Below are 13,549 nucleotides of genomic sequence, written 5' to 3'. Positions count from 1 at the left end.
AACAACTCAACAGATATGGGAGACGGGAAGTGACTAACAACAACAAAATCCTGCTGTCACCTTAAGTACTGAAGGAAATGCATTAAACTTCCAGAGAATTATTAACATAATACTTAAAAGGGCAAACTCTCCCTTTGCTTCAGAAGCAAAATCAGGGCACACCATTTAAATAAATTGTCTTTCACTTAACCAATGTTGGAGGCTAAATTCAAAGGGAAGTCTCAAGGAAAGGGTGAGGAACGAGTGGGCTTTAAGTGAGGGACAGGAAATCCAGGGGCCTGGGTTCTCATCGGAATTCCATGACTTAAGAGCCTTGTGACCTTAGATAAGTCACATAACCTTTCCGGGTCTCACTCGGAAAATGAGTAAATGGGGCCAGGTCCCCTCTTTCATGCTGTATGATATTCTGATTTTATATTTAAAAGACAGAGAGAGGGATGCACGTGAGGGAAAGTTGGGGAACCTCAACCAGTCTCTAAGAGCTTCCCCACCGAGGAGGCTGAAGTCCCAACCTCAGCATCTGGGACTAGGCTCGAACAGATAGCTATCCAATTCTGGGCAAGATCCCCTATTGTGGTGACGGGATTCACCCCAAAAGTTCGGTCCAGGGAACCCACCCCCCTTGAGGCAAGACGGCACCCGCTCCGGTAGAACCCCTATGCGGAGCCTCCGGGCTCGTCACCTACCGCCTATGCAGCCCCGGGGCAGCGAACGCAGCTACCCAGGCCTGCCGGGCCGCTGCCGCCGCCATCTTAATCCAGAACGTTTAGGCCTAGCGCTAAAGTCCCGCGCAGGCGTAGAGGGGACCGACTGGGGAGAGCGCTCCCTGCGGCTAGGATCAGCTCCTGCCGTGCACCATTTGGTACGTTTGCCTGCCTACTGGTAACCTGAGAACCGACCCTGAGACGCTTGCGCATGCGCCCTCTCTAAGGGACGCAGGACTCCGCTAGCTTCTGCGAAGCTACCCAGTTCTTCACTCTTGCTGTCTGGTTGTTACGTTTGTGCTGATCCTGTGGTTAGAATGTTGTTTCCTGCCCTTAAATCCTCCTGTCTTAGATATCTAGTGCTGCTGCATCTTGTTATTTTTAAGTACCGTGGAGTCGGTTCCGACTCATAGTGACCCTGCACAGGGTTTCGGAAGCTGCAAATCTTTACGGGAGCAGAAAGCCTCATCTTTCTCCCACGGAACAGCTGGTAGTTTCGCACTGCCTACCTTGAGGTTAGCAGACCGATTCGTCACCACTAAGCAATGAGCTCTGGTAGCTCGTTGATTCAGTTGGGGCTCTTAGCAACACTGTAGGACAGAGTCGAACTGCCCCATAGGGTTTGGAATAACCGGATTTCAGTAGGTTGAAGTTGTTCTTTCGTTTGTTTTATTGTTAGGAGAGCAGACTGCTATATCTTTCTGCCATGGAGCGACTAGGGAGTTGCAACTGCCAAGGGCAACCTTAGCAGCCCAACCATTAACTCACAGCGCCACACGGCCTCCTTGAGGTTCAAAGCAAGCTAGACGAAGTCTCATCATCATCCGTTCTAAAGAGCATTCTGTTTGTACTTCTTCCAAGATAAATTTGTTTATTCTGTCCAGAGTAATTTCAATATTCTTCTCCAACACCATAATACAAATTCATTGATTTTTTTCTGTTGTCCAGCTTTTGCATGCAAATGAGGTGACTGAAAATACTATAGGTTAGGCACACATTAGTCCTCAAAGAAATATCTTTGCTTTTTAAGACTTTAAACAGCTCTTTTTCAGCAGACTTGCCCAATGCAATGCAGTTGATTGATTTCTTGATTACTGTTTCCTTGAACATCAATTGTTAAAAAGGCAAAATTTCACACTTCACCTTAGAACCAGAATTTCTGAAGGTGGAGCACAGTAATATAATTTATCAATTCCTCCAGGTGCAATAATTATTTTAACAAGCCCTACAGGTGGTTTAGTTGCCAGCTAAAGATTGAGCCACAGCTCTAGAAAACACAACACTGATTTAAAGAGCAAAGGTGTCAGTTTGAGGACTAAGGTGTACCTGACTCAAATCATGGTATTTTCAATAGCCTTATACACATGTGAAAGTTGGACAAAGAATAAGGAAGAATTGATGCATTTGAGTTATGGTGTTGGAGAAGAATATTAAAAGTACCACAGGCTGCCAAAGAACAAACAAGTATATGCTGGAAGGACAGCCAGAATGCTCCTTAGAAGCCAGAATGAGATACTTTGTCTCTCATGCTTCATACATGTAATCAGGATGGGCCAGTCCCTAGAGAAGACCATCATGATTGGTAAAGTGGTGGTTGTTGTTAGGTGCCATCGAGTAAGTACCGACTCATAGTGACCTTATGCACAGCAGAACAGAACACTGCCCGATCCTGGGCCAACCTCACTATCGTTACCATGCTTGAGCCCATTGATGCTGCCACATTGCCAATCCATCTCACTGGGGGTCCTCCTCTTTTTCTCTGACCCTCTACCTTACCAAACATGATCTCCTTCTCCAGTGACTGGTCCCTCCTGACATTATGTCCCAAGTATGAGAGACAAAGTTTGCCCATCCTGGCCTCCAAGGAACGTTCTGGCTGCACATCTTCCAAAACAGATCTGTTTGTTCTTTTGGCAGCCCATGGCACTTTTAATATTCTCCTCCAACACCATAACTCAAAAGCATCAATTCTTCTATGGCTTTTCACATGCATATGAGGTTATTGAAAATACCATGGCTTGGGTCAGGTGCACCTTAGTCCTCAAGCTGACATCTTTGCTCCACAATACTTTAAAAAGGTCTTGTTCAGCAGCTTTGCCTAATGCAATACATCATTTGATTTTTTGACTGCTGCTTCCATGAGTGTTGATAGTTGATCCAAGAAGCATGAAATCCTTGACAAGTTCTATCTTTTCTCAGTTGATAAGAATGCTGTTTATTGGTCCAGTGATGAGGATTTTTGTTTTCTTTACATTGAGATGCAATCCATACTGAAGGCTGTGCTCTTCGATCTTCATCAGTAAATATTTTGTCTTATTCACTTTCAGCAAGCAAGGTTGTATCATCTGCATATCACAGGTTGTTAATGCCAAGTTTTTCTTCATAGAACCCAGCTTCTTGGATTATTTGCTCAGCATACATGTTGAATAAGTATGGTGAAAGAATACAACCCTGTCACACACCTTTCTTAATTTTAAACCATTCAGTGTTCCCATGTTCTGTTTGAACAACTTCCTCTTGGTGTATGTGTGTAGGGGAGTTATAAATGGAGAGATCTCTCAAGTCTTGTCTTAGAGTTTTGAATGAAGTCTCAAAGTCAAAGATATTGGGTAACAAGGATTCTGACATTTTTAAGCTGTTAGAGATAACTTTGTAGGCTTCCTAAAAGATGGGAAAAAAGAGTGACCACCATCCCATCCAGGTTATATAAGTCAACTAAAAATAGTTTTTAAGGCCTCAAGATGTAGGTAAGAAGGTGAGTCAAATGTCTCAGCCCCAGCTTGAGGCTTCCTGAGCTGCAGAAACTCTATGTTCCATATCTTCAACTACTGGCAAAAAACACAGTGAGTGTTCCGTAAGTTTGGAGGTGAAGATTAAAGGTGGGAAGCTGTCTGGATCAACCCACAACCCACAATGACTGAGAGAAGGAGCAGGGGACCAGCTCGCACTCCCAGTATTTGGTGGAACAAGGATGAAAAGGTTTCGCATGGGCCAAGTGGATGCTGCAAACGTTAGCCAGGCTGGGCTAAACTGTAGGGCTCTTGCCACAAGGGGCCCTTAGCTATCAGAGTAGTGTGTACTACCAAGACTTGTAAAAGAGGGGGTGAGTAGCAAGAGGTAGTTAGAACAGGGGTTGATAAACTTTTCCGTAAAAGTCCAGAAAGTAACTATGCTAGTCTTTATGGGCCATATGATTTCTGTTACATCTCTACTCAACCCCACCATTGTAAAGCAATAGCAGCCAGAGACAATATGTAAATGAATGGGTGTGACTCTGTTACAATACAACTGTCTTCATAGACACTAAAATTAGAATTTCATATAATTTCCAAGTGTCATGAAATATTCTTTGTCTTGGGTTTTTTCAGCCACTTAAAAAATAATGTGAAAGCCATTCTTCCCTCACAGGTGATACACAAATAGGCATGGCCTTGATTGGTACCACAGACTGTAGCTGGCTGAGTATTGTGCTTGTGGTTGCCACCACTGGTACTACTGTTTCTATCTGTTGCCTCAGACAAGGAAAAAAATATGGAACCTTGATCCCAACCCTTCTCCTCAGCTCTGACCTGCAGGAACCAGTTGTAGAAGGAGGAAGAAAATGGTGTCTGATCCTGAGCTGGGGAAAGAAGAGAAATGCTGAAGCAGATGGAAGATGGAAGTCATAAAGAATTAGACTGCAAAGGACTTCCAGCCAGATGGCAGACTAGACACACACAATACACGGACCGTCCATAGTGAAGATATGAGAGACCAAATAAAACACACAGAAGAAAACTCTGGCAACCTTAACGTCGGAAGAAAGGTTAGAAAGGTAGGTGGAGTGCTTGCTGGGAGGAGAGGCCAAGCAGGGATGGTGAGAGAGGGAGACTGGTGAGTGGTTGGTCAGACAAGTGTCAGCCATCTTGTTAACAGCTTTGGCCGTAGAGGGAAGCCTGGCAGAGCAGATTTGCATGGATGATGGGAGAGGTGTGATTTCTTCTTATTTCCCATACTCTTCTGGTGACCGCAGGTATGGCCTGCTCACACCTTCATTTACATCCTGCTCTCCTGGAGTTCAATAACCTCATATATATGTGAAAGCTGGACAGTGAATAAGGAAGACCATAGAGGAATTAATGCTTTTGAGTTATAGTGTTGGAGGAGAATACTGGAAGTGCCATTGGCTGCCAAAAGAATATATCTTTGTTGGAAGAAATGCAGCCAGAGTGCTCCTTGGAGGCCAGGATGGCCAAACTTCATCTCTCATACTTGGGACACATTGTCAGGAGTGACCAGTCGCTGGAGAAGGATATCATGTTTGGTAAGGTGGAGGGTCAGAGAAAAAGAGGCAGCCAGCCAGTGAGATGGACTGGAAAAGTGGCAGCATTAATGGACTTAAGTGTGGCAACAATTGTGAAGTTGGCCCAGGATCGGGCAGTGTTTTGTTCTGTTGTGCATAGGGTCGCTATGAGTCAGTACTGACTCGATGACACCTAACAACAACTCCTGGAGTTCAGAGACATGTGTGGGAGCCACACCAGTGTGAGTTGAGGGTGTGCTGTACTGCTTTGGTATTTTGCTTTGGTGCTTGGATTCAGGTGGGCTTGGTTTCAGACCTACAACACCTGTAGAGCCACCAGACCACCATTTAACCAGTCATGCTGCCCCCAGCTTTCCTATGGTCCTGACAGAGACTAAAACCAACTCTATCAAGGGTCCCCATGAAGAATGACTTAAACAATGACCAAGACATACAGCCAGAAAAGGTAATGGAACTAACTGAAAAAGAATACAAAAGAATGTTAATTAGGTACCTTCAAAGGATTGATAGAAAGATCAAGAAAAGCAAGGAGAACACAATAAAAACTTTAGAAGAATTCAGGAAAACACTATAAGAACAAATAGACCAAATAAATGCAAATTTTGAAACAATAAAAAACCTTCAATTAGAAATCCAGATTAATGCTAAGATTTCAAAAATGGACAAAACATTGAATGGGCAAAAGAGTAGATGTGAAGCAATGGAAGCCAAATTAGTGAACTTGAAGATAAATTTCTCAATACTAGTATGCTATAAGAACAATTAGAAAGGGATGAAAAAATCCAAAGAAAGACTAAGAGTTATATGGGACACTATGAAGAGAAACAACTTATGGGTGATCAGAATTCTTGAGCAGGAAGAAACAAACACAGAAAAAATTGCCGAAGAGTTGCTGGAAGATAACTTCCCTAACATTATGAAAGGCACGTAGGTAAGTACACAAGAAGCTAAGTGAACTCCAAACAGGTTAGATCACAAAAGAAAATAACCAAGACATATTATAATCAAACTTTCCAAAATCAAAGACCAGGAAAGAATCCTGTAAGCAACTCAGGAAAAAACAAAAAGTCACCTACAAAGGAAAACCAACAAGACTAAGCTCTGATTTTTCAGCAAAAATCATGCAGGCAATAAGTCAATGGGATAACATATACAAAACTCTTAAAAGAAAAAAATTGCCAACCCAGAATCATATACCCAGCAAAATTGTCCCTCAAGGTTGAAAATGTAAAGGTAGACATTTCATAGCAAAACAAGGGGAGTGGTTGACTTTGCAGGCCAGGAGCAGAGGTCCCTAGGACCATCAAGGGAGAAGAGCGGAGAACGGGACCCTACCCAGAGAAGCAGTGATGACAGAGATGGAGGCAGAGATGATGACATGGAGAGAGGGAACGGCTGGGGACTCTAGACCCAGAGAGGGAGAGGGGCTATGTGCTGATGATCTACCGGTGGGAAGGCTTGCAGGGTATACCCTTTGATTGGTTGATGATGTGTGGAAAGGATTGTAACCATGGCAATGAAACGTTATACAATAGGATGAATGTAAAGCTAATGTTCTCCCATGTAAACTATCATATAATTCACAATGAAACATTAAAAAATAAAAAAAGAAGCTAAAGTGAACAGAGAGAAATACTTTTAAATGATGTCACATGGAGGGGATTATAATCATTGTAATGAAATAAGGTGTATGATTTGTTGAATGTAAAACTGATGACCTGCCCTGTAAACTTTTACTCAATCCACAATAAAAACCTTAAAAAAAAACAACTGTCCCTCAGATACAATGCTGAAATTAGGACAGTTTCCTATAAACAGAAATTAAAGGAATTTGTAATGAAAAAATACTAAAGGGTATTCATTCTTTGGACTGAAAACCAACAACAGCAGCAGACAACAGCCTGAGATTACTATAGAAGACAGCACCACCAGGAACTCAATGCAGATATAAAAGTATTTAACGTAAAACAAGTCTACAAGAATGAAAATAAGGAACTAGAGATATCAATGTATAATGAAGTCAAACTACAAAGCAAAAAGATACAGAATCTCCAAATGGCAGGAAAGACAAGCTAAAACAGATGGTCTTAAGCAAGAAAAAATTAATGACCTATAGGGTAACCTCAAAGAAAAACAATACACCTGCACAAAATAGAAAAAGAGAAAAATCAGAAAGATTTATAAACATTAACAGAACAGAAATGAAAAGAAAGCCCACAACAAAATGCTGTCAGCATTGAAAATTATATGGAAACAAAACTTTACCAGCACCACAGAAAAACAAAGTAACACCCCAAGAAAAATGACAGTCATCAATTCATACCTCTTGATAATCACACTAAATGTAAATGGATTAAATTTTCCAGTTAAGAGACATAAAGAGCAGAATGGGTAAGAAAATAGGATCCTTCAATATGCGGTTTGTAAGAGACATATAAAAAAATATGCCCATCAACAGAATGGGTAAACAATCTTTAGTACATATACACAGTGGAGTACTACAAAACGTTGAAGAATAATAATGACTCTGTGAAACACCTCACAACTTGGTTGTACCTGGAGGACATTATGCTGAGTGAAATTGTTGTTGTTTAGTGTCATCAAGTCGGTTCTGAACCATAGTGACCCTGTGTAGGGTGTCTGAGGAGTGGTTGGTGAGTTTGAACCGCTGAAGGTTTTCTTGATAAAAGAAATTAACTATAATAGTAATGAGTGGAGGAGGCATTCTTCATGGGCTAGAGAGTAGACACATGTTAACATAGGTGACAGGCAGGCAATATACAGTAAGCAGTTAGCAGAGGAACGTTGGAAGTAGCAGGAGACACATGGAGGAATGCAAAGTGAACCAAGGTAAATGCTGTTAACTGTTGGTGCATGGAGGGGATTGAAACTATGTAATGAAGCAAAGTCTATGATTTGTTCAATGTTAAACCTTCCCTCGATTCACAATAAAAAGTTTTTTAAAAAAATAATTGGACTACAATTTTAATACTGTAAGTAATATGCAAAATAAAACCAAAATTTTCGCTGCATGTATTTCAAACATTCCCTTTATTAACTACTCTAAACTGCCCTTTCCCTCCCTCATTCTTAGCAGACAACTCCTTATTATTATTATTTAGGTTGTACCTTGCGTCTATCTCTCCTTTTTTTTTCAAGTTTTTATTGTGAATGGAGTGACAGTTTACATGAGAGATATCACTTTTACACTCATCCTATTGCATTTCAATGCAATGATTACAATCTCCTCTATGCATCATCATTCAACAGTATTTGCTTCTAGTCCGTTTTTGTGTGTGTGTGTTTTTAGATGTACACCAAAACATTTAGGAATATATAATCATTTAAACAACCAAAGGGCACATTCTGCAAGCCTGCCTCCCAGCTGCCAGACCCTTTATTTTATATACAGTTAGCAGCCAAGAGCTTAACTGTTTGTGCCATCAGGGCTCCTAAACTCCCTGTGCTCTACCCAAACATACACACTTCTCTTTCTTTCTGCAACAATCTGGGCTTCTTGCTCTCACAGCTCAAGAGTCATGTCCTTACTGTAAATCAGCATCTCCACCTGCACCCTGGGTTCTCCTCCAACCCCCATGTCCTTCCTCAGGACTTTACATCATTTATTTTGTTATTTTAAATTTTTGAATACTCTCAGATTTACAAGGAGCTCTGGTAGCGTAGTGGTTACGAATCGGGCTGCGAAACTTAAGGTCAGCGGTTCGAAACTACCAGCTGCTCCATGGGAGAACGATGAGGCTTTCTACTCCCGTAAAGATTTACACCCTTGGAAACCCTATACAGGGTCGCTATGGGTCGGAACCGACTCGATGGCACATAACAACAACAACAACTCAGATTTACAGAAAAGTTGTAAAACTAGAACAGATTGTTCCCATACAACCCTTACACAGTTTCCCCTGATAACATTTTACATTACTGTGGTACATTTACCACAACTAAATAATCAGCATTACGATTACTGTTTCTGCTGAAAAGCCTAATGGGCCAGACTGCAAAGCCATTTGAACTGAAAGGTCAGCGGTTCAAGCTCACCAGCTGCTCCTTGGAAGCCCTATACAGGGTCGCTATGGGTTGGAAACGACTCGACAGCACTTAACACCAACAACTCTTTCCCTATCGCCCTTTTTCTGTCCTAGGATCCCGGCCAGACCACCACATTGCATTTAATCATCATGTCTCCTCAGCCTCCTCTGGCTGGAGACAATTTGTCAGACTTTCCTTGTTTTTGATGACTTTGAAAGTTTTGTGAAATCCTGGCCAGATATTTTGTAGCATGTTCTGCAATTCAGGCTTGTTGATGTGATTCTCTTGGTTAAACTGGGGTTATGGGTTTGGGTGAGGAGAGTTCAGAGGAAAAGCATCATTGTCATTACTAGTAATATGACCTATCACTGCTGATGTTAACCTTGATCATTGGGCTGGTGTAGTGTCTGTCAGATTCATCTACTGCCAAGGGACTTTTCTACCCTTTCCATACTCTGCTCTTTGGTAGGAAGACTCACCTTCAGTAAGGAAGGAGTGAAGTTCCATCTTCTTGTGGGGAGGGTGACATATATACTTAATTGAAATTCTTCTGTTGTCTTTTTTCCTCATTTATTTATTTATTTATTCAACCAATCAATTATCTGTATTACTATGACCTTAAGGACATTTGTTATATGATGGTGAATAATATCATCTGCACTCTGGCTGTAGAATTTATTTTTTATCAACTATTAGAAAGACAAATACATCATTTTTCTTTTTTGTCTAACAACGCATTTTATTTTATTTTAAAAGTTTTCTTTTAAGCTTTTATTATTGTGTATTGAGGGAGTGAAGACTTCTAGGCCAGATCATCATTTTTACATTTATTACATTTACATTGTAACAATTACAACACCCTCCATGTACCCTTAGCCAACAGCATTTACCTCTATTGCCGTTTTGATTTGTGTGTGTGTACACATACCACATTGTAAATACTTATTTAAATGTCCAAAGGGCACATTTTGCAAGCCAGTTTCCTGTCCACAGGCATGTCCATGGGCCTACAGTCCACTGCTGCTTTGTCTCTCTATGCCATCGCCTCTGCCACCATCTCTGTTGTCGTCATTTTTCTGGTCAGGATCCTCTCTCCTCTCATGTTTTCAGATGATTTGCTCAGCATACGGATTGAATAAGTATGGTGAAAGACTACAACCCTAGTGCACACTTTTCCTGATTTTAAACCATTTAGTGTTCCCTTGTTCTTTTTGAACAACTGACTCTTGGTCTATGTACAGGTTCCTCATGAGCAAAATTAAGTGTTCTGGAATACTCATTCTCCTGCAATGTTGCCCATAGCTTGTCATGATCCATACAGTCAAAAGTCTTTTCATAGTCAGTAAAGCACAGGTAAACAACTTTCAGGTATTCTCTGATGTCAGTAATGATATCCCTCATTCCATGGCCTCAACTGAATCCAGCTTGAACCTCTGACAGTTCCATCAGTGTACTGTTGCAGCTGTTTTTGAATTATCTTTAGCAACATTTTACTTGCATGTGATATTAATGATACTGTCTGATGATTTCCAAATTCCATTGGGTCATCCCTCTTTGGGATAGGCACAGATATGAATCTCTTCCTGTCAGTTGGCCAAGTATCTGTCTTCCAAATTTCTTGGTAGAGATGAGTGAGTGCCTCCAGTGCTGCATCAGTTTGGTGAAAGATTTCAATTTGTATTCCATCAGTTCCTGGATTCTTGTTCTTTGTCAATGGCTTCAGTGCACCTTGGACTTCTTCCTTCAGTACTACTGGCTCTTGACCTTATGTTACCTCTTGAAATGGTTGAACAGCAACTATTTCTTTTTGGTGGGATAACATCAAGAGCATCATACTAAATCCAAATTTCCCAAGTCAAAATTTTGTTGATATAGATTTCCTTCTTCCATCAATTTTTAACCACATGTAATTTTACCTGTCTTGAATTTTACTTGTACTGAATATTTCTATTAAGGCAGGAACCTAGGGGACCTCTTGGGAAGTTACTGGGAAAACAAAGACTTTGTCTCAAGGACATAGTCTTTTTGTTTCTCTACTGTGCACCAGTGTCTGGGACATATACAGTAGTGGTTCAGTAAATGCTCATTGAGTGGATTCTCAGTGGTAGGTGATTTCTAAGAACTGTAGCCCCATAGTCCCTCCAGAGAGGCACTCTGAGCAGCTATGGGCTTAGTGAGGCCCTCATTTGACCCAACCCCTAACATCTGTTACTTGGCATCTTTAAGTCTCCCTGAGACAGGGGGTTGAGGGAGCCTCTTGGAGGAGGAAAGCATTAATTCCAAGACCTTGCTCATTTTCCAGTCTGCGTACTGCAAATAGACCACTATAAGATTCCTGTATTTTACTTCCATGTACAAGCAAGTGGTTCTACCCATCTTAAAGTATAACCCTTCTTGAGAGCAGAGGAGAATGTCAGCCCCTGAGAGGGACTGGAACTGGAGTACTGAAGAACCCCACATGCGTGACATCCCATGGTAAGTTTTGTCTGCTCTTACCAGAAGCCTTTGTGATAGACTCCATCTTGAAGAAATACTGTGCACGGACCCAATTAACATGTCCCCCTCCCCCTTAAATGGGACATTTTCTGGAAACCCCTGCCTATTCCTATGAATTAGCATGATGCCTTTTCCCCACTCTAAATTTTTTAAAGCCCCAGAAAAGACTTTGTTCAGGGAGACAGGGACTAAGCATTGAATTAAGCCTTCTGCATCTCTGCTTGCAAACTTCTTTCCTCGAATACTTGCAACCCTCTTGAAGGGCAGATATGCAATTGACATATGTCAAATTTTTTTTTTTTTTTTGTAATAATGTTAAGTAATATTCACTATAAACTGAACAAGGCTGGCAGTTTCTATTTACATCTTGGCTCCTCTGAGAAAATCCCACATTGCTATGGTGCTAGAAGTTATACCACTGATATTTCAAATACCAGCAGGGTCATTCATGGCAGACAGGTTTCAGTGGAGCTTTCAGACTAAGACAGACTAGGAGGAAAGTCCTGGCAATCTACTTCCAAAAATTAGCCTATGTATCAAAGCAGACTATTACCTGATACAGAGCTGGAAGATGAACCCCGTATGTTGGCCACAACAATGGGCGTGAACACAGCCAGGACTGTAGAGATGGTGCAGGAAGGATGACAGTGTGACATTTTGCTCTGTTGTACATAAAGAAGGTCACCGTGAGTCAGAGCTGTCTCAATGTTAGTTAATAACAATATGAAAAATTGTGAACAAGTCCCCTCTGATCATCTAAGTTTTCTCAAAAGAGTGAAGAATATAGTAGGTATGTTCCTTGGGATCAAAATATCCAGCTCAAAATCAGGATCTTTTTCTGGGTCTTCCCATATGGTTCTCTATTATTAAATGCAGTGGAGTCCGTTCTGACTCATAGGGACCCTGTATAAGGTTTTGAACTAGTGACTCTGTGGTCCAGTGCTGATGCTACCACACCAGGATCTCAATTAGGGAGTTATTTAGGGGGGCGATTTGCGGGCACTTCCTCCCTTGCCAACCAGTCTCTGGGGTCAATACAAATAGAACCCAAGTCCGTGGGTGCTGGAGTTTCTAACTCCTGGGCTCCCTGCATGGGAGATAGGGCTCAGTCACCGAGTGAGCTTTGTCCCACAGTTTCTCAGAAGACTCTGGCTCTTCCACCTCAGTGGGGGCCATGAATCTCTGAAAAGCCTTTCCACAGCACCTGGGGAGTCTCAGGTAAGCAAGAGTGCAGGTTTGGTTAATGCTAACTTGAAAGAGAAAAAGCCTAAGAACTTCACATTATTTGGAGAACTAAGTGGCGCATATATTTAAAATCGATAAATGGATCCAATCTTAAATGTTCAAGGAAAGGCAACTTTGGTTTTACTCATATGTATTATGCTAGAATTCTTTGGATCCCTGGATCTTCTTTGAACACCAGCCTTTGTGAACTCACACCTCGCAAGTTCTTCCTGAGTCATGGATAAGGTCAACTCACTGAAGTTCTATTAAATTTGTAGTAGAAATGAGCACACAGGTTGTCCTGCAAATTGTGGATTTTACAAAATTCTTAGGTCTTCTTCCTAGACTTCTGCTAAGGATCGAATTGTGTCTCTCCCCACCCTCCAAATTATATGTTGTAAATCCTAACCCCTACACCTGTGAGAGCAATCCCATCTGGGAATGGAGTATCTCTTTGTTACATGAATAAGGTCAGTTGCCATTGCAATAGAAAAGGAGCAAAATTAGGAAGCAGATGGATAAGGATGGATACCACCCCAAATGAAGGTCACCAAGGAACAAAAACTGAAAAGAGGCAAAGACCTTCCCTTAGCCAGTGCCTTCTAACAGTACGAAAATAAAATGCGTTCATTAAACCCACCTGCTTGTGGTTTATTTCGGTTATAGCAGCACTAAGAAACAAAGAGAACTTCTTCTCTCTTCCATTGCTGTTTTATTTTTTAGCTTTATCAGTATTTCCTTGATAATACATAAAAGCAAAAACAATTTTTTAGTA

The 13,549-nt window shown here is 41.4% G+C and overlaps 1 protein-coding gene across 1 annotated transcript in view; it reads right to left on the bottom strand.

Annotated features, from left to right (window-relative positions):
• The window catches only part of NFU1 (NFU1 iron-sulfur cluster scaffold homolog (S. cerevisiae)), a 61,825-nt gene extending 61,063 nt beyond the window's left edge, over nucleotides 1–762 (bottom strand). The window contains exon 1 of the mRNA XM_006862932.1: nucleotides 687–762. Within this exon, the coding sequence (XP_006862994.1) occupies nucleotides 687–751 (65 nt within the window). The 5' untranslated portion in view covers nucleotides 752–762. The remainder of the gene's footprint in view (nucleotides 1–686) is intronic.
• Nucleotides 763–13,549: the final 12,787 nt, after the last annotated feature.

This window comes from Chrysochloris asiatica, unplaced genomic scaffold (assembly GCF_000296735.1).
Source record: "Chrysochloris asiatica unplaced genomic scaffold, ChrAsi1.0 scaffold00052, whole genome shotgun sequence".
In the NCBI taxonomy this organism is placed as follows: domain Eukaryota; kingdom Metazoa; phylum Chordata; class Mammalia; order Afrosoricida; family Chrysochloridae; genus Chrysochloris; species Chrysochloris asiatica.
This window is presented reverse-complemented; position numbering and strand designations above follow the sequence as displayed.